Genomic DNA, 21,533 nt, shown 5'->3' on the forward strand with positions numbered 1-21,533 from the left:
TGTTGTTTCAGATTGATTCACTGGAGCAGTAGATGTTGTTTCAGACTGATTCACTGGAGCAGGAGATGTTGTTTCAGATTGATTCACTGGAGCAGTAGATGTTGTTTCAGATTGATTCACTGGAGCAGTAGATGTTGTTTCAGATTGATTCACTGGAGCAGTAGATGATATTTCAAATTGATTAACTGGAGCAGTAGATGTTGTTTCAGATTGATTCACTGGAGCAGTAGATGTTGTTTCAGATTGATTCACTGGAGCAGTAGATGATGTTTCAGATAGATTCAATGTAGCAGTAGATGTTGTTTCAGATTGATTCACTGGAGCAGTAGATGTTTCAGATTGATTCATTGGAGCAGTAGATGTTGTTTCAGATTGTTTCTCTGGAACACTAAATGTTGTTTCAGATTGATTCACTAGAGCAGTAGATGTTTCAGATTGATTCACCGGAGCTGTAGATGTTGTTTCATATTGAGTAATTGTAGAGTTAGATGTTTCAGATTGATTCATTGGAGCAGTAGATGTTTTTGATTGATTCACTGGAGCATTCAGTGTTGATCCAGCTTGATTTACTGGAGCAGTAGATGATGTTTCAGATAGATTCAATGTAGCAGTAGATGTTGTTTCAGATTGATTCACTGGAGCAGTAGATGTTTCAGATTGATTCATTGGAGCAGTAGATGTTGTTTCAGATTGTTTCTCTGGAACACTAAATGTTGTTTCAGATTGATTCACTGGAGAAGTAGGTGTTAAAGATTGATTCACCGGAGCTGTAGATGTTTCAGATTGATTCACTGGAGCAGTAGATGTTGTTTCAGATTGATTCACTGGAGCAGTAGATGTTGTTTCAGATTGATTCACTGGAGCAGTAGATGTTGTTTCAGATTGATTCACTGGAGCAGTAGATGTTGTTTCAGATTGATTCACTGGAGCAGTAGATGTTGTTTCAGATAGATTCAATGGATCATTAGTTGTTGTTTCAGATAGATTCAATGGATCATTAGTTGTTGTTTCTGATTGATTCACTGGAGCAGTAGATGTTTTAGATTGATTCACTGGAGCAGCATATATTGTTTTAGATTGATTCACTGGAGCAGTAGATGTTGTTCCAGATTGTTTCTGTGGAACACTAAATGTTGTTTCAGATTTATTCACTGGAGCAGTAGATGTTGTTTCAGATTGATTCACTGGAGCAGTAGATGTTTCAGATTGATGCACTGGAGCAGCGGATGTTGTTCCATATTGATTCAAAAAAGCATCAGATGTTTCAAATTGATTCACTGGAGCAGTAGATATTGTTTCAGATTGACTTAATGTAGTAGTAGATGTTATTTCAGATTGTTTCTCTGGAGCAGTAGATGTTGTTTCAGATTTATTCACTGGAGCAGTAGATGTTGTTTCAGATTGTTTCTCTGGAGCAGGAGATGTTGTTTCAGATTTATTCACTGGAGCAGTAGATGTTGTTTCAGATTGATTCACTAGAGCAGTAGATGTTGTTTCAGATTGTTTCTCTGGAGCAGTAGATGTTGTTTCAGATAGATTAATTGTAGAATTAGATGTTTTAGACTGATTCACTGGAGCATTCGATGTTGATCCAGCTTGATAAACAGTAGCAGTAGATGATGATTTAGAATTATTAACTGGAACAGTGGATGTTGTTTCTGATTGATTCACTGGAGCAGTAGATTTTTCCGATTCATTCATTGGAGCAGTAGATGTTGTTTCAGATTGATTCACTGAAGCAGTAGATGTTGTTTCAGAATGATTCACTGAAGCAGTAGATGTTGTTTGAGATTTATTCACTGAAGCAGTAGATGTTGTTTCAGATAGATTCACTGGAGCAGTAGATGTTGTTTCAGATTGATTCACTGGAGCAGTAGATGTTGTTTCAGATTGATTCACTGGAGCAGTAGATGTTGTTTCAGATTGATTCACTGAAGCAGTAGATGTTGTTTCAGATTGATTTAATGTAGCAGTAGATGTTGTTTCAGATTGTTTCTCTGGAACACTAAATGTTGTTTCAGATTGATTCACTGGAGCAGTAGATGTTGTTTCAGATTGATTCACTGGAGCAGTAGATGTTGTTTCAGATTTATTCACTAGAGCATTAGATGTTGTTTCATATTGATTCACTAGAGCAGTAGATGTTGTTTCAGATTGATTCACTGGAGCAGATGTTGTTTCAGATTGATTCACTGGAGCAGTAGATGTTGTTTCATATTGATTCACTGGAGCAGTATATGATGTTTCAAATTGATTAACTGGAGCAGTAGATGTTGTTTCAGATCGATTCACAGAAGCTTTAGATGTTTCAAATTGATTCACTGGAGCAGTAGATGTTGTTTCAGATAGATTCAATGTAGGAGTAGGTGTTAAATATTTATTCACTGGAGCAGTAGATGTTGTTTCAGATTGATTCACCGGCGCTGTATATGTTGTTTCAGATTGATTCACTGGAGCAGTAGATGTTGTTTCAGATTGATTCACTGGAGCAGTAGATGTTTGAGATTGATTCACCGGAGCTTTCGATGTTGATCCAGCTTGATTTACTGGAGCAGTAGATGTTGTTTCAGATAGATTCAATGGATCATTAGTTGTTGTTTCAGATTGATTCAATGGATCATTAGTTGTTGTTTCAGATTGATTCAATGGATCACTAGTTTTTGTTTCAGATTGATAAACAGTAGCAGTAGATGATGATTCAGAATTATTAACTGGAACAGTGGATGTTGTTGCTGATTGATTCACTGGAGCAGTAGATGTTTCCGATTGATTCACTGGAGCAGTAGATGTTTCAGATTGATTCACTGAAGCAGTAGATGTTGTTTGAGATTGATTCACTGGAGCAGTAGATGTTGTTTGAGATTGATTCACTGGAGCAGTAGATGTTGTTTCATATTGATTCACTGGAGCAGTAGATGTTGTTTCAGATTTATTCACTGGAGCAGTAGATGTTGTTTCAGATTGATTCACTAGAGCAGTAGATGTTGTTTCAGATTTATTCACTGGAGCAGTAGATGTTGTTTCAGATTGATTCACTAGAGCAGTAGATGTTGTTTCAGATTGATTCACTGGAGCAGTAGATGTTGTTTCAGATTGATTCAGTGGAGCAGTAGATGTTGTTTCAGATTGATTCACTGGAGCAGTAGATGTTGTTTCAGATTGATTCACTGGAGCAGTAGATGTTGTTTCAGATTGATTCACTAGAGCAGTAGATGTTGTTTCAGATTTATTCACTGGAGCAGTAGATGTTGTTTCAGATTGATTCACTGGAGCAGTAGATGTTGTTTCAGATTTATTCACTAGAGCAGTAGATGTTGTTTCATATTGATTCACTAGAGCAGTAGATGTTGTTTCAGATTGATTCACTGGAGCAGTAGATGTTGTTTCAGATTGATTCACTGGAGCAGTAGATGTTGTTTCATATTGATTCACTGGAGCAGTATATGATGTTTCAAATTGATTAACTGGAGCAGTAGATGTTGTTTCAGATTGATTCACTGGAGCAGGAGATGTTGTTTCAGATTGATTCACTGGAGCAGTAGATGTTGTTTCAGATTGATTCACTGGAGCAGTAGATGTTGTTTCAGATTGATTCACTGGAGCAGTAGATGTTGTTTCAGATTGATTCACTGGAGCAGTAGATGTTGTTTCAGATTGATTCACTGGAGCAGTAGATGTTGTTTCAGATTGATTCACTGGAGCAGTAGATGTTGTTTCATATTGATTCACTGGAGCAGTAGATGTTGTTTCAGATTGATTCACTGTAGCAGTAGATGATGTTTCAAATTTATTAACTGGAGCAGTAGATGTTGTTTCAGATTGATTCACTGGAGCAGTAGATGTTGTTTCAGATTGATTCACTGGAGCAGGAGATGTTGTTTCAGATTGATTCACTGGAGCAGTAGATGTTGTTTGAGATTTATTCACTGTAGCAGTAGATGTTGTTTCAGATTGATTCACTGGAGCAGTAGATGTTGTTTGAGATTTATTCACTGTAGCAGTAGATGATGTTTCAAATTTATTAACTGGAGCAGTAGATGTTGTTTCAGATTGATTCACTGGAGCAGTAGATGTTGTTTCAGATTGATTCACTGGAGCAGGAGATGTTGTTTCAGATTGATTCACTGGAGCAGTAGATGTTGTTTCAGATTGATTCACTGGAGCAGGAGATGATGTTTCAGATTGTTTCTCTGGAGCAGTAGATGTTGTTTCAGATTGATTCACTAGAGCAGTAGATGTTGTTTCAGATTGATTCACTGGAGCAGTAGATGTTGTTTCAGATTGATTCACTGGAGAAGTAGATGTTGTTTCAGATTGATTCACTGGAGCAGTAGATGTTGTTTCAGATTGATTCACTGGAGCAGTAGATGTTGTTTCAGATTGATTCACTGGAGCAGTAGATGTTGTTTCAGATTGATTCACTGGAGCAGTAGATGTTGTTTGAGATTTATTCACTGTAGCAGTAGATGATGTTTCAACTTGATTAACTGGAGCAGTAGATGTTGTTTCAGATTGATTCACTGGAGCAGTAGATGTTGTTTCAGATTGATTCACTGGAGCAGGAGATGTTGTTTCAGATTGATTCACTGGAGCAGTAGATGTTGTTTCAGATTGATTCACTGGAGCAGGAGATGATGTTTCAGATTGTTTCTCTGGAGCAGTAGATGTTGTTTCAGATTGATTCACTAGAGCAGTAGATGTTGTTTCAGATTGATTCACTAGAGCAGTAGATGTTGTTTCAGATTGATTCACTAGAGCAGTAGATGTTGTTTCATATTGATTCACTGGAGCAGTAGATGTTGTTTCAGATTGATTCACTGGAGCAGTAGATGTTGTTTCAGATTGATTCACTGGAGCAGTAGATGTTGTTTCAGATTGTTTCTCTGGAGCAGTAGATGTTTTTTCAGATTGTTTCTCTGGAGCAGTAAATGTTGTTTCAGATTGTTTCTCTGGAGCAGTAGATGTTGTTTCAGATTGATTCACTGGAGCAGTAGATGTTGTTTCAGATTGATTCACTAGAGCAGTAGATGTTGTTTCAGATTGATTCACTGGAGCAGTAGATGTTGTTTCAGATTGATTCACTGGAGCAGTAGATGTTGTTTCAGATTGTTTCTCTGGAGCAGTAGATGTTGTTTCAGATTGATTCACTGGAGCAGTAGATGTTGTTTCAGATTTATTCACTGGAGCAGTAGATGTTGTTTCAGATTGATTCACTGGAGCAGTAGATGTTGTTTCAGATTGATTCACTGGAGCAGTAGATGTTGTTTCAGATTTATTCACTGGAGCAGTAGATGTTGTTTCAGATTGATTCACTGGAGCAGTAGATGTTGTTTCAGATTGATTCACTGGAGCAGTAGATGTTGTTTCAGATTTATTCACTGGAGCAGTAGATGTTGTTTCAGATTGATTCACTGGAGCAGTAGATGTTGTTTCAGATTGTTTCTCTGGAGCAGGAGATGTTGTTTCAGATTGTTTCTCTGGAGCAGTAGATGTTGTTTCAGATTGATTCACTGGAGCAGTAGATGTTGTTTCAGATTTATTCACTGGAGCAGTAGATGTTGTTTCAGAATGATTCACTGGAGCAGTAGATGTTGTTTCAGATTGATTAACTGGAGCAGTAGATGTTGTTTCAGATTGTTTCTCTGGAGCAGTAGATGTTGTTTCAGATTGATTCACTAGAGCAGTAGATTTTGTTTCAGATTGATTCACTAGAGCAGTAGATGTTGTTTCATATTGATTCACTGGAGCAGTAGATGTTGTTTCAGATTGATTCACTGGAGCAGTAGATGTTGTTTCAGATTGATTCACTGGAGCAGTAGATGTTGTTTCAGATTGTTTCTCTGGAGCAGTAGATGTTTTTTCAGATTGTTTCTCTGGAGCAGTAGATGTTGTTTCAGATTGTTTCTCTGGTGCAGTAGATGTTGTTTCAGATTGATTCACTGGAGCAGTAGATGTTGTTTCAGATTGATTCACTAGAGCAGTAGATGTTGTTTCAGATTGATTCACTGGAGCAGTAGATGTTGTTTCAGATTGTTTCTCTGGAGCAGTAGATGTTGTTTCAGATTGATTCACTGGAGCAGTAGATGTTGTTTCAGATTTATTCACTGGAGCAGTAGATGTTGTTTCAGAATGATTCACTGGAGCAGTAGATGTTGTTTCAGATTGATTAACTGGAGCAGTAGATGTTGTTTCAGATTGTTTCTCTGGAGCAGTAGATGTTGTTTCAGAATGATTCACTGGAGCAGTAGATGTTGTTTCAGATTGATTAACTGGAGCAGTAGATGTTGTTTCAGATTGTTTCTCTGGAGCAGTAGATGTTGTTTCAGATTGATTCACTGGAGCAGTAGATGTTGTTTCAGATTGATTAACTGGAGCAGTAGATGTTGTTTCAGATTGTTTCTCTGGAGCAGTAGATGTTGTTTCAGATTGATTCACTGGAGCAGTAGATGTTGTTTCAGATTGTTTCTCTGGAGCAGTAGATGTTGTTTCAGACTGATTCACTGGAGCAGGAGATGTTGTTTCAGATTGTTTCTCTGGAGCAGTAGATGTTGTTTCAGATTGTTTCTCTGGAGCAGTAGATGTTGTTTCAGATTGTTTCTCTGGAGCAGTAGATGTTGTTTCAGATTGTTTCTCTGGAGCAGGAGATGTTGTTTCAGATTGTTTCTCTGGAGCAGTAGATGTTGTTTCAGAATGATTCACTGGAGCAGTAGATGTTGTTTCAGATTGTTTCTCTGGAGCAGTAGATGTTGTTTCAGACTGATTCACTGGAGCAGGAGATGTTGTTTCAGATTGTTTCTCTGGAGCAGTAGATGTTGTTTCAGATTGTTTCTCTGGAGCAGTAGATGTTGTTTCAGATTGTTTCTCTGGAGCAGTAGATGTTGTTTCAGATTGTTTCTCTGGAGCAGTAGATGTTGTTTCAGATTGTTTCTCTGGAGCAGTAGATGTTGTTTCAGATTGTTTCTCTGGAGCAGTAGATGTTGTTTCAGATTGTTTCTCTGGAGCAGGAGATGTTGTTTCAGATTGTTTCTCTGGAGCAGTAGATGTTGTTTCAGATTGTTTCTCTGGAGCAGTAGATGTTGTTTCAGATTTATTCACTGGAGCAGTAGATGTTGTTTCAGATTGATTCACTAGAGCAGTAGATGTTGTTTCAGATTGATTTAATGTAGCAGTAGATGTTGTTTCAGATTGTTTCTCTGGAGCAGGAGATGTTGTTTCAGATTGTTTCTCTGGAGCAGGAGATGTTGTTTCAGATTGTTTCTCTGGAGCAGTAGATGTTGTTTCAGATTTATTCACTGGAGCAGTAGATGTTGTTTCAGATTGATTCACTAGAGCAGTAGATGTTGTTTCAGATTGATTTAATGTAGCAGTAGATGTTGTTTCAGTTTGTTTCTCTGGAACAGTAAATGTAGTTCGAGATTGATTAATAGAAGCAGTAGATGTTTCAGATTGAGTCACTGCATTATTGGATGTTTTTTCAGACTGATTCTCTGGAGCAGTATATGTTGTTTCAGATTGATTCACTGTAGTCGTTTGATCACTGCAGGTCATACACATCGTGCCATTCCCTTTTACAAAGAAAACATATTTGATTCCTTCTCTCCCTTCAAAACATGGAAATTAATGAGGGATGCATTTTATTTATACTTTATGGATCATTGAGAAATGGACATGCAGTGAAAAGTGGAAAATGGAGTGCAATTTTTATGTTTTCAAATCCAGATTTTAGGTTTAGGTTTGGTATATTTACCTCTGCATTCAGATGCGTTATATGTAGCATTTTTACATGTCTGCTCAGGATCAACTGGAGGAATTTCCAAACAACGTTGAAAGCATGACAACACACACACACAATACAACATAACTATAAAATCACAAATGAGGAAGTCAAAGCAATACAGCATGTCATCAGAGACAGTTGAGAGGGTAAAGGAGTGGACGCACTAGACCTAGCAAAATGCAAGATTATTTTGGACACTGCAACGGACAGGATAGATGTCATGTGTGAGAGCTTCTGGTTTAAATAAAGAATAAATAAATAAATTACTAGTTTTGGGGAACCTAATTCGAGACAGTAGCTTCCCAAGCTACTCATAACTTTAAGTATTTAAACTACAGTCATGCAAGTATATTCTTTTGAAAAAGTAGTTTCCTACACTACATTTGAACTACAAAAAGAATATTAAAGCTATTTAAAGAAGAAAATATTTTTAAATATAGAACAATACAATTATTTTATTTATTGTTGTTTAATTAATATCACCTGTTCCCTGTCTGTCATTCACTCAACATTTTGTCAATGTTGGGACACTAGGGGGAAAGGGAAACTGGCAAACGTAAGTTCAGCGGTTCTCTGAGCCGCTCACCCACCTCTACCGCCATCCACGGTTGCGGGCCGGCAGAGCAGCATGCCACCCCCAGACGATCTTCCTGGTGGTGCATCAGCTCTACCTCGCCACAAACCACCCACCCCCGACATGATAAAAATGATCGCCCCTCTGGTGCCATTAGCGCAGAGGCTGATTGCCTGGTTGGTGCTCTCCAGCCTACCAATCACAATACCTGCCATGCCCCTTGGGAGTTCGGGCGCACTCCACCAGACTCCACCAATGGGGTCTCTCAAATAGACATATGCAGGTCGGCGGGTTGGGCTACACCCAATACCTTTGTGAGGCTCTACAACTTCTGCATAGAACCGGTTTCTACCCGATTGTTACTGGGTACCAACAGGTAAAGTTCGGGCAGCCGGTTGGGTGTATCGCTTGCATTAGTGCCTTTCCCCTGATAATGTGCACTGTCTTGTCCATTACAGTACCCCAACGGGTGAACACTGGATGCCTTCTGGATTTCTTAAGCACTGTGCGGTGATGAACTCGGCGGAGGAGTAATGATGCCTGGCCCAGTACTCGTGGTATGGCCCTTTTCAGGTGAGCCTGTGTACTTGGGCTCAGTGATCCATATGTGGTGATTCCCCCCTCGGTAATCCTGTATGATATATCTCCACTGTTCGGTTTCCCTGTTGGTGAACCCTGTGTCTTCCCCTCAGCCACTGTGGCTGTGTACCCTCCCGTTGGATAGGGTCCTCCCCAGGGATTCGTTCCATATGGGAACTTCCCGGTCGGTAAGTCCATGTGAGGTATTCTCCACATGTTAACCTCCCTCCGGTAGGATGTGGTCTCTGTAGTGCTCTCCGTACTGGAGAGGGAAGAGCACTTCCCCAGCACTATTCTATCAGTTGCTTGGCGGGAAATGGTTTAACCCGCCTGTAGCCTCCTCTGGTAAGTACATCCTCCCACCCTTTATGGGACGAGTTAGGCGCCTTTCCTGACACGCTGGAAGGTCGAGGGCTCGCTGCGAGGCATGCAGTAGCGTACATGTGTCCGCACTGCCATACCTCGCAACGTGGTTCAGCGCCTGTGGCGATTAGTAAATGGGACCCCTAGTGTCACTACAGGGAAGGGAAGACAGGGAATGTCTCGGTTACTGATGTAAGCAGTACTTTGGGGTGGTACACTGGCCAATGGGGTGGGCAGACTTCGGTCAACCCCTGGCACCCCATAGCTCCGCCACTGAGCAGAAAACACAATTTCCGTATTTGCTCTCCCGTGTTTTAATGGGAGTGAATAGAGCACAATATTTAGTGTGATCGTGGCTTGAGAAAAGGCCAACAGAGAAGACAAAAAGAGTTCAAAACAACAGTTGATCGTGTTTTAAAGGTGTGATTTGAAGGAATATTCTAGGTTCAATTCAAGTTAAGCTCACATCGACAGCATTTGTGACATAATGTTGATAGCCACAAAAAATTATTTCTAATTGTCCCTCCTTTTCTTTAGAAAAGTAGAAATGGAGGTTACAGTGAGGCACTTAAAATGTAAGTGAATGGGGCCAACTTTTGGAGGGTTTAAAGGCAGAAATGTAAAGTTTCTTCTGTTAAAACTCATGTATTATTTGAGCTGTTAAGTATTTAACCCTTTAAGCTCGGAGAAAAAAAATATAATTGTCAAAATAAGAATAACTACAGTCTTGACCAACACATAATTGGTGTAGTTTTAAAGCTTTTAAAGTTTACAATGCATGCAGGCATTATTACCAGTGCTTTGAAATTTGTAGTCAAATCAGTGGGGTTCAGTTTTAATTTAAAATAATGATAATAATATTAATAATAATAATTTGCACAGTACATTTTATTGTAATCAGTAAAACCATCAAACTGATCAAATATTCATGTGTCATATGTTGTATTTGTTTTACTCACAGACAAAAATATAGCAAGTAACAGCTAAATATACAGTATCTCACAAAAGTAAGTACACCCCTCACATTTTTGTAAAGATTTGATTATATCTTTTCATGTGACAACACTGAAGAAATGACACTTTGCTACAATGTAAAGTAGTGCGTGTACAGCTTGTATAAAAGTGTAAATTTACTGTCCCCTCAAAATAACTCAACATACAGCCATTAATGTCTAAACCGCTGGCAACAAAATTGAGTACACCTCCAAGTGAAAATGTCCAAATTGGGCACAATTAGCCATTTTCCCTCCCCGGTGTCATGTGACTCGTTAGTGTTACAAGGTCTCAGGTGTGATTGGGGAGCAGGTGTGTTCAATTTGGTGTCACCGCTCTCACATTCCCTCAAACGGGTCACTGGAAGTTCAACATGGCACCTCGTGGCAAACAACTCTCTAAGGATCTGAAAAAAGAATTGTTGCTCTACATAAAGATGGCCTAGGCTATAAGAAGATTGCCAAAACCCTGCCACTGAGCTGCAGCATGGTGGCCAAGACCATACACCAGTTTAACAGGACAGGTTCGCCATGGTCGACCAAAGAAGTTGAGTGCACGCGCTCAGCGTCATATCCAGAGGCTGGGAAATAGACGTATGAGTGCTGCCAGCATTGCTGCAGAGGTTGAAGGGGTGGGGGGTCAGCCTGTCAGTGCTCAGACCATATGCTTCACACTGCATCAGATTGGTCTGCATGGCTGTCGTCCCAGAAGGAAGCCTCTTCTAAAGATGATGTTCAAGAAAACCCGCAAACAGTTTGCTGAAGACAAGCAGACTAAGGACATGGATTACTGGAACCATCTCCTGTGGTCTGATGAGACCTAGATAAACTTATTTGGTTCAGATGATTTCAAGCGTGTGTGGCGGAAACCAGGTGAGGAGCACAAAGACAAGTGTGTCTTGCCTACAGTCAAGCATGGTGGTGGGAGTGTCATGGTCTGGGGCTGCATGAGTGCTGCCGGCACTGGGAAGCTACAGTTCACTGAGGGAACCATGAATGCCAACATGTACTCTGACATACTGAAGCAGACCAATGATCCCCTCCCTTCGGAGACTGGGACATAGGGCGGTATTCCAGCATGATAATGACCCCAAACACACCTCCAATATGACCACTGCCTTGCTAAAGAATCTGAGGGTGAAGGTGATGGACTGGCCAAGCATGTCTCCAGACCTAAAACTATTGAGCATCTGTGGGGCATCCTCAAATGGAAGGTGGAGGAGCACAAGGTCTTTAACATCCACCAGCTCTGTGATGTTGCCAGTGGCAACCTGTGAAGCTCTGGTGAACTCTGTGCCCAAGAGGATTAAAGTAGTGCTGGAAAATAATGGTGGCCACACAAAGTATTGACACTTTGGGCCCAATTTGGACATTTTCACTTGGAGGTGTACTCACTTTTGTTGCCAGCAGTTTAGACATTAATGGCTGTATGTTGAGTTATTTTGAGGGGACAGCAAATTTACACTGTTATACAAGCTGTACACTCACTACTTTACATTGTAGCAAAGTGTCATTTCTTCAGTGTTGTCACATGAAAAGATATAATCAAATATTTACAAAAATGTGAGGGTTGTACTCACTTTTGTGAGATACTGCATGTCTTTGACAATTATGTTGCCGTGTTTTTGCTTATAACATCATGAAATATATACAGAACATAAAACATCACATATGATTATTTAGAGTCTGTGATTATCTTTCAATCGAGTCCACACACAAGATAATCAGATGTATAGATCATTAGATAATCCACATGAAGCACAATGTTACATATGACCACCAGGAGATGGCGCCAAATACACGACACAGACTCAATGATGACTCAAATGACACAGAATGAAACTCATTCTGTGAAATCTCATGACTAAAATCATGTGTGCATGCTATGCAAACCTTTAGTCATTGTTGTGTTTGCATGTGTAATTAGTTCTTATGTACTATTATTATCTTTTATTTGTTTGATGAGGCGTTTGGACACATAGAGATGTTTTTGGACACTATGATAAATTAAACAAACTAAAATATATTAAACAAATTAAAAATGTTGTAATGCTATTACTTTTGATAGCTTTATAATTTTTCTCAGATACAGTTGACATGATTGGGAACAAAACAAAAGTAGTTTTTCAGAGCCACTTTATTTACATCCAGAGATATAATTATAATTTTTTTTTTAAGTACATTTTTGGCTCAATTTGTTAAGTGATTTTTCAGCAGTTTCTTAGGCTGAGAGTCCCAGAATGTATCACAATCTATATCATTAAAAAATGTACGTTTTCTTTACAATAAAAACCAATCACTTGACCCTCCTTGTTTTTTTCCTTTTTTTTCTTTTTGTTATTAGCCTTTAATTTCGTGTATGCCACTGAAACAGGAAATCTTTAAAAGCACATTGAAAGCTTAAAGGGTTAAATCATCGTCATGGCAACAACGTTGTAAAATTGCATATAACCTGTAAAGGTTGATCAGTGATATTATCACAGTAAAATCATGTTCACACACATATTGTTCATGTCTTGTGTGTGATTAAACCCCATTGACTTGCATTGGAAGTGTCTCACTGGAACACACATTTGGCTTTTTTTTTTTTAAGAAAAGGAGGAACGAGTTGAAATGAATTAGCTAACCCCTTAAAACCAGCAAACCAGACAAGATTGGAAGAACAGCAAACTAGCTTAAGCTGCTTTAAGATGCGTCTTAAGTTTCAATTAAAACAAGATGCTTAACGAACGACAGGTAATCAAGAAGACAACCGTTGGACTTTTGAAGCCTTTTTTTTTTTTAGCAGAAAAGGATTTTAAAGCACACAATGGTTTCAAAGTATTAATTTGAGGTATGACTAAAAAATAAAAGGACGTGATTAATAAAACTGACTGTCATTTTGATAAAATAATAAAAGATAATACTTTTCACTGTGTTATTATGAGAAAAGAGAATAAAATTCTTCTGCTGAACACAAATGAAGATTTTTAGTAGAGTAATTCAGCTCTGTTGGTCCATACAATGCAAGTGAATGGTGACAGGTACTTTGAAGATCCAAAAAGCACATAAAGGCAACATAAACGTAATCCTCATGACTCTGGTGGTGTTTGAAACAGCTCAATATTTAAGACCTTGTTTACTATAAATCTACTTTCAAACAGCACTCCCATGCACGCTCACGAGAGTTCTTCTGATTTTTGCCGATTCTCATTTTTGTGCATATCGCCACCTACTGGGCTCTTATACAAATGTTATTTATTTATTGTTTTTCTTTGCTTTTTCTCTCCCTTTTTTATTTTCATCCCTGCCCAGTAGATAATATATCCATAAAAATGCAAATCGTTAAAAAACAGAAGAAGAACTCTTCTACGTGCATAGGAGGGCTGGTGAAAGTGTAGATTTATTGTAAAAATGCACTAAAATATTGATCGGTTTCTCTCCCACAGCTATCATATCACTTCTTAAGTCATGGATTAAACCACTGGAGTCGTATGGATTACTTTTATGCTGCCTTTATGTGCTTTTTGGAGCTTCAAAGTTCTGGTCACCATTCACTTGCATTGTATGGACCTACAGAGCTGAAAGAAAGACATACATCTGGGATGGCATGAGGGTGAGTCAAATGGGCACCAACTATCATCATTTTTGCACAGCCTGCACAAAAAAAAGAACATTATAAGGCTACAGATTACAGAAGTATGGAAGCCCTGAACCGCACCGTGGAAAAAAAAGAATTTAGTAGGTGATTTTTTAAAAATAATACATTTAGGTGTCTTGTGCCTTTCTGAGCCTCTGTCCTACAAATACATTTTTTCTAAAAAATGTGTTTAATCTCTCTCTCTCAAAAAAAAAAAAAAGGAGGCATGAGATGACTCGGCACCTCGGCACTGTGCCGAATTAAAGGAAAGATAACGCAGGGCTGCTTGCCGAAATGGTGTTCGCTTTGTGTACTTACAAGGTTCAGGAAGGCACTAGACATGAAAATAAAACTCTACTTTAGGTATCAGAGTTTAGTTTCGCACATATACATGGATTAAATCTTTTTATTTTCAGTCACAGATCATCATTTGATAAATATCTAAATGTAAATCTGGTTGGTAGCATTTTCTGTTTAGTTTCTAATGTGATAAATCTTTTTCTGCCACCAAACAGAATGTATTCATCTCACTTATCAGACTTAATGCAAATAATTTAAAAGCAACGTACTTATCTGACATGTTGTGCAGTACACGATCATCACCCACAAGAGAATCTGCTTTAGTTGAAACATTATTCCGAGTGTCCTGTCAGAGTGTTAGTGAATATTCTGCTGAAGATCACAGAAACAATAAAACAATTAGAGACAACAGAGAAAGTGAAAGATATTTACCTGTCCATAGATGAGTCCACATGATTATGTGTCGCAGCTCAGAACCGCGGAGAGACTCTACAACATTTGCAAACATGCAAATCAAGTTTATTTGAGTCCTAACTTTGAATTTCAATGTTTCCCGTTACACACACTGTCCTCACAGTTCAAATTACTGCACAAAGAATCATGCAAAAATTTTGCATTGTTTTTCATCCCAGAGACAAACCCCCCCAGAGACTGTTCCTCTCGCGGCTCCGCCCCCTACCCCAAAGACTCCTCCTTCTGTGGTTCTGTCCGCCTCCCAGGCCTCCTGACCCTTTCTTGGCCCTGCGGCCATCTCCTAGGTCACCTGTCCCTGTCCTACGACCGCCTCCCAGGCCTCCTGACCCTGCCTCGGCCCTACGGCCGCCTCCCAGGTCCTGACCCTGCCTCGGCCCTACGGCCGCCTCCCAGTACTCTTGACCCTGTCTCGGCCCTACGGCCGCCTCCCAGGCCTCCTGACCCTGCCTCGGACCTACGGCCGCCTCCCAGGCCTCCTGACCCTGCCTCGGCCCTACGGCCGCCTCCCAGGTCCTGACCCTGCCTCGGCCCTACGGTCGCCTCCCAGTACTCTTGACCCTGTCTCGGCCCTACGGCCGCCTCCCAGGCCTCCTGACCCTGCCTCGGCCCTACGGCCGCCTCCCAGGCCTCCTGACCCTGTCTCGGCCCTACGGCCGCCTCCCAGGCCTCCTGACCCTGTCTCGGCCCTACGGCCGCCTCCCAGGCCTCCTGACCCTATCTCGGCCCTACGGCCGCCTCCCAGGCCTCCTGACCCTGCCTCGGCCCTAAGGCCACCTACCAGGCCTCCTGACCCTGCCTCGGCCATACGGCCACCTCCCTGGCCTCTTGACCCTGCCTAGGCCATACGGCCGCCTCCCAGGCCTCCTGACCCTGCCTCGGCCATACTGATGCCTCCCAGGCCTCCTGACCCTGCCTAGGCCATACGGCCGCCTCCCAGGCCTCCTGACCCTGCCTAGGCCATACGGCTGCCTCCCAGGCCTCCTGAACCTGCCTCGGCCATACAGCCGCCTCCCAGGCCTCCTGACCCTGCCTCGGCCCTACGGACGCCTCCCAGGCCTCCTGACCCTGCCTCGGCCCAACGGCCGCCACCCAGGTCTCCTGACCCTGCTCTGTGGCCACCTTCTGACCCTGTCCCTGCTCTGTGGCCACCATCCAGGCCCCCTGACCCTACCACTCTCCATTACCACATACGTTAGGAAACGAAGTGGTCAAACAAAAACAAATTAATGATGAGAATAATTCTGTGTTTGAAAACTTATTGATTTTGCTACTGTACGCATCCACACTAGAATGACATTGTCCCTTAACTGATAAAGGAGCATTTCAAAAGCACTCTCCATACCACATTCTTTGAAAAACAATAGTATATGGAAACTGAACTGTTTGCAAATGAAAATGGATTAATGATGATGTGGTAGAATATCTCACAACACAGTGCATTGCACCCTGCTGCAGACCGGTCAGAGTGCCAATGATGACCCCTACACCTACAATGGGCACGTGAGCATTGGAACTGGACCTTGGAGCAGTGGAAGATGGTCACCTAGTCCAAGGAGTACCGTTTTCTTTTAAATCATGTGGACGGCCGTGTATGTGTGTGCTGTTTACCTGGGGAAGTGATGGCATGAGGATGCACTGTGGGAAGATGACAATTTGGTGGAGGCAGTGTGATGCCCTGGACAATGTTCTGCTGGGAAACCCTGGGTCCAGCCATTCAAGCGGATGTTACTTTGACACAGACCACCTACCTAAACATAGTTGCAGACCAGGTACACCCCTTCATGGCAATGGTATTCCCTGATGGCTGTGCTCTCTTTCAGCAGGATAATGCAGCATGCCACACTGCACACATTGTTCAGGAATGGTTTGAGGAACATGATGAAAAGTTCAAGGTGTTGCCCTGGCCTCCAAATTCTCAAGATCTCAATTCGATTGAGCTTGGTGACAGATACCACAGGACACCTTCAGAGGTCTTGTAGAGTCCATGCCTCGGCAGACTGATGATGTTTTGGTGGCATGTGGAGGACCAACGGCATATTAGGCAGGTGGTCATAATGTTTTGGCCCATCAATGTATAATGCCAGAAATAATAGTGAACTACTATGAATAAATTATACTTACATTTATTATTTATATATATATATATATATATATATATATATATATATATATATATATATATATATATATGTGTGTGTATATGTGTAAAAAAGAATCAACTTTTTGAATTATTTAATATTTTAAAGTCATTTTATTTGTATAGCTTTTTTTACAGTACATAAAAGCAGCTTTATGAAAAATCATGCCTTAATATCTTAAATTTATTAACATCTATAAGCCACAAGACATATGAAAGCCACGGGGCAACTTTAAAATGTATAAATGAATTGTAATAACCCAGTGAATTATAAAAAGATGAATATAATATCTACACTAAAGCTTTAATACTTTAGAGTAGTCTCCAAATAGACACTTTGATGAAATAATGCACATTATATATTACATTATATTACATACAATGCTCATTTCATAACTAGTGTTATAATGCCCTTAATCTTACAGATATGATCGAATAATATAATAATATAATATACAGCATGTTTCAGTACATGCATCTGTCAATCATGCTAACATTCACCCAACAACCTGGAGAAAAATATATTCTAGTCTTAAAGGGACAGTTCACCCAAAAATACATATTCTCCCATTATTAACTCAACCTCATGCCATCTCAGATGTGACTTTCTTTCTTCAGCAGAACACAAATGAAGATTTTTAGAAGAATATCTCAGCTTAGTAGGTCCATACAGTTCAAGTGAATGTGACCAGAAATTTTAAGCTCCAAAAAGCACATAAACGTCAGCATAAAAGTAATCCATACGACTCCAGTGGTTTAATCCATGTCTTCAGAATAGATACGATACATGTAGGTGAGATACGGATAAATAATAAAGCCCTTTATTACCATAAATTCTCCTCCCTGTCCAGTAGGTGACGATATGCTGAAAGAAGGCAAAATGCAAAAGTTGAAATTGATAGTAAAAAAGGATTTTAATATTGATGTGTTTCTCACCCACACCTCATATCACTTCTGAAGACATGGATTAAACCACTGGAGTTTTATGGATTACTTTTATGCTGCTTATATGTGCTTTTTGGAGCGTCAAGGTTTTGGTACCCATTCACTTGCACTGTATGGACCTACAAAGCTGAGGTATTCTTCTAAAAATATTAATTTGTGTTCTGCAGAAGAAAGAAAGTCACACATATCTGGGATGGCATGAAAGTGAGTAAATGATGAGAGAATTCTCTTTTTTTAGGTGAACTGTCCCTTTAAAAGCATCAAAACTATATATAAAGCATAGGAAAACTGTTAGATATTCAAAATATCAGTTTAAAAGTTGCACTGATAATATGATGACGCTTGTATTACAGAGTATCTAGTGTTCGGTCACTTTACTGTAAAGATATCAGTTGTATCCAGCGTTATTTTCCCTCTTCTGATTTTAAATACTACTTTGTTCATGATCGACGCTGGATTCAAGTGTTTTGGTGGAACTGGAGGTGCTGCTGTCCGGATCATCAGCGAAATGACCATCAACATCATTGTGAATGTGATAGTAATACAAGAACAGAAAGAATCCTGGGGAAAAAATGGATAATTTCATCAAATACTTGCAATAGATTTATATTAAGTACTTAAATGATTTATCATTCATACCTTGTGCATCAAGACTCTTATACCCACAATCATCATGGCCATGACCTCTATGTGACCCCTTATCAGGCTAATTAAGCCTCCGAGAGGGATAAAGGCCGATGGCAGACTGTGGTGCGACGAGAGAGAGAATGTTTACAGACATGTCCATCATGTGTGTGTTGTTGTCTTTTGTTTACGTTTATTATTAAAATATTATTTATATTGTCAAGCCGGTTCTTCGATACACCATCGCATGGTGCTCAATCACTACTCCACCCTCTCTGGCAAGCGACAGCCGCTTCTCCCCAGGTGGACCGGAGTCAGACTCATGACCCCCGGCGGTCAAAACGCCCCTCTGCGATCTTAGCGACTCATGGGGACACTCCTCCGCCCCTGGCAGTGGCCCTACCGCTCCAGACAGTCGGGGAGACACTTCCCTCCTCCACTTGTGGACGGCGGTCTTCCTTCGACCCCTCCGCGTTTCTGGGGGATGGCAGGGCTCTCCTCCGCCCCTGGCAGCGGCTCCATCGTTCCAGGCAGTCAGGGAGTCCAGTCCCAACTCGCCTCGCATCCGGGCGGTCGGTCTACTCCCTCCCCCGGTGGATGGCAGCGGCGCTCCCCTGGGTGGACAGCAGTGTCGAGGACTCCGCAACGGGAATCCCTCCTCCTTCCCAGGACCATTTATGCGTTTGAAGAGTAGTGGGAAGAACACACATCCCTGGGGGTTACCAGTGCTGATTGTACATGTGCTGGAAGTAAATTTCCCCTGTCTCCCTAGCTGCTGCCTATCTGTCAGAAAGCTGGTGATCCACTGACAGACAGACGTGGGAACAGAGAGCTGGTGCAATTTAGTCTAGAGTATAGCTGGGATGATGGTGTTGAAAGCCGAACTGAAGTCCACAAAAAGGATGCTTGCATATGTCCCTGGTCTGTCCTGATGTTGCAGGATATGATGCAATCCCATGTTGACTGCATCATCCACAGACCTGTTTGCTCAGTAATCAAACTGAAGGGGATCTAGAAAGGGTTCAGTGATGTGCTTCAGGTGGTCCAACACAAGTCTCTCAAATGATTTCATGACCACAGATGTCAGAGCGACGGGTCTGTATTCATTAAGTTCTGTGATTTTGGACAGGAATGATGATTGAGCATTTCAAGCCGCATGGGACTTAACACCGCTCCAGTAATCTATTGAATACAATTTTAAAGATTGGGTCCAGCTGGTTAGCACAGGAATTTAGACAAGTGGGTGAAACCCCATCTGGGCCCTGCGCATTCCTTGTCTTTTGTTTTCGGAAGACACGGCACACCTCTTCTTCACAGACCTTAAGTGCAGGTTGAGTATCAACATGATAGTGTTTTCACACGGTGCATGGGTGCAGTGATCATTCCTCTACATCTTCAGATGATCAGGATATTACCATATCTGTATGACTGGCTTATATGCAACCCATCTTACACAACAGCCCTGTATCTGACAAAAATAGTGCTAATGCATATCTTGAGCCTGTGTATCAGGGTAAACTATGCCAAAAGTCAGCTTGTCCCAACTCAGATCATCACTTACATAGGCATTCATCTAGATTCACGTCAAATGTTGGCCTCACTGCCACACATCCGGGAAACCAGCATAAATAAAACTCTACATCAGTTCCAACTGAACGCAGTGGTAAATATGGAGATATTTTAGAGGCTGTTCGGATTGATAATAGCATCCTCCACAGTCATTCCTTTGAGCCTCTTGAAAGTCAGACCAATCCAATTATGGGTCAATGCTTTCAAACTGCAGCCGAAATAGGACTGCCACAAGACAATCCCAGCGTTTCCAGTCACTGCTCCACCATGGTGGAAGCTGAGCTTTCTGACCAAATGGATCGAACTGGGAAACATCTCCTTCGCCTTGCTGCGAAGAGGTGATGACAGATGCTTTGAGGGTGGGTTGGGTAGCTGTCTGTGACCACCAGCCAGTACAGGGGGTGTGGTCAGACAAACATCAATGGGAACATATCAATGTGCTCAAACTCCGAGCTGTCTTTTTAGCTCTCAGATACTATCTGCCATTATTGAAGAGCAAGCATGTATTGGTGAAGACAGACAACACTTCTGTTGCTTATCACAAAAACCACCAGGGTGGAGTGTGGTCTCACCAGTTACTGAGAGTGTCTCAGAACATTCTCACATGGGCCTATCCCGTTTTGCATCCACTGGTGTTGAGCACATACAGAGTGTCAAGAACAGACCAGCAGATTTTCTGTATTGACAAAAGATACCCCCAGGAGAGTGGCAACATCATACCGAGGTCAATATAGTCAACATAGCAGTAATTCAGCCAAGCTCACACAGATCTATTTGCAACAAGATTACTCATTGTCCTCAGTGGTTTTCAATAACACAGAATTAAAGTCCCCTAGGACTAGATGCTTTAGCGCACAACTGGCCAGAAGGGCTTCTCTGTGCCTTCCGACCACTGCTATTGATCAAGACTGCATAGGTTACCATCATCTTCTCCAGGTGGCACCTAGATGGCCAATGGAGCTATAGTTTCAAGTGCTGCTCAGTCTGTTGAACAGGACACCATGGGGAGATTCCCATCAGAGTGGACATTCTCTCACAGGAGCACAATCTAATCCGGCATCCACATTCAGCCAGGATGCAGTTCTGTGTCTGGCCACTCAGGAGCCTGACCCTTTGCTAGCACATTGTGATCCCGCTGTCCTCCAGACATAACTAAATTCCCGAGCTCCTTTAACAAGATGAAACTATGCTTATAAGTGGAAATAGTTTTATTCTTGGTGCCAGCAGCACCAGGAGGAGATCCTGTCCTGTTCTGTGACAGTTATATTAAGTGTCCTCCAGTTTCTCCTTGAGGGTGGCAGAACTGCAAATACTCTGAAGGTTTATGCCTCAGCCATATCGAGGAGACTTGTTAAACTAGATAGCAGCCCTGTCGGTTCACATTACCTTATTAATCGCTTCCTGAAGTGTTCTCAGAGAGTGAGACCACCAAGGTCTCTGCAGGCTCCCGTTTGTGTTACAGGCACTTTCAAAACCACCATATGAACCTCTTGCTACAGCATATATAAAGTGGCTTTCTTTGAAAACAGCATTTCTTTTGCCTGCGACACTCTGTGCCCTTTCCATTAGCCCAGATTTCC

General features: G+C 41.3%; 1 protein-coding gene across 10 annotated transcripts in view; it reads right to left on the reverse strand.

The window, feature by feature from the left end:
* LOC127656918 (adhesion G-protein coupled receptor G6-like) overlaps positions 1-21,533 on the reverse strand; it is a 51,859-nt gene that overhangs the window by 14,398 nt on the left and 15,928 nt on the right. For 2 of the 10 annotated variants that reach the window (XM_052145470.1, XM_052145465.1), the window contains exon 17: positions 17,932-18,321. The exons of the other annotated variants lie outside the window; for them this stretch is intronic. In XM_052145470.1, the coding sequence (XP_052001430.1) occupies positions 18,185-18,321 (137 nt within the window). In that variant the 3' untranslated portion in view covers positions 17,932-18,184. Of the gene's footprint in view, positions 1-17,931; positions 18,322-21,533 lie in introns of those variants that run through there. 10 annotated transcript variants of the gene reach the window in all.

This window comes from Xyrauchen texanus, chromosome 16, assembly GCF_025860055.1.
Source record: "Xyrauchen texanus isolate HMW12.3.18 chromosome 16, RBS_HiC_50CHRs, whole genome shotgun sequence".
NCBI lineage: Eukaryota > Metazoa > Chordata > Actinopteri > Cypriniformes > Catostomidae > Xyrauchen > Xyrauchen texanus.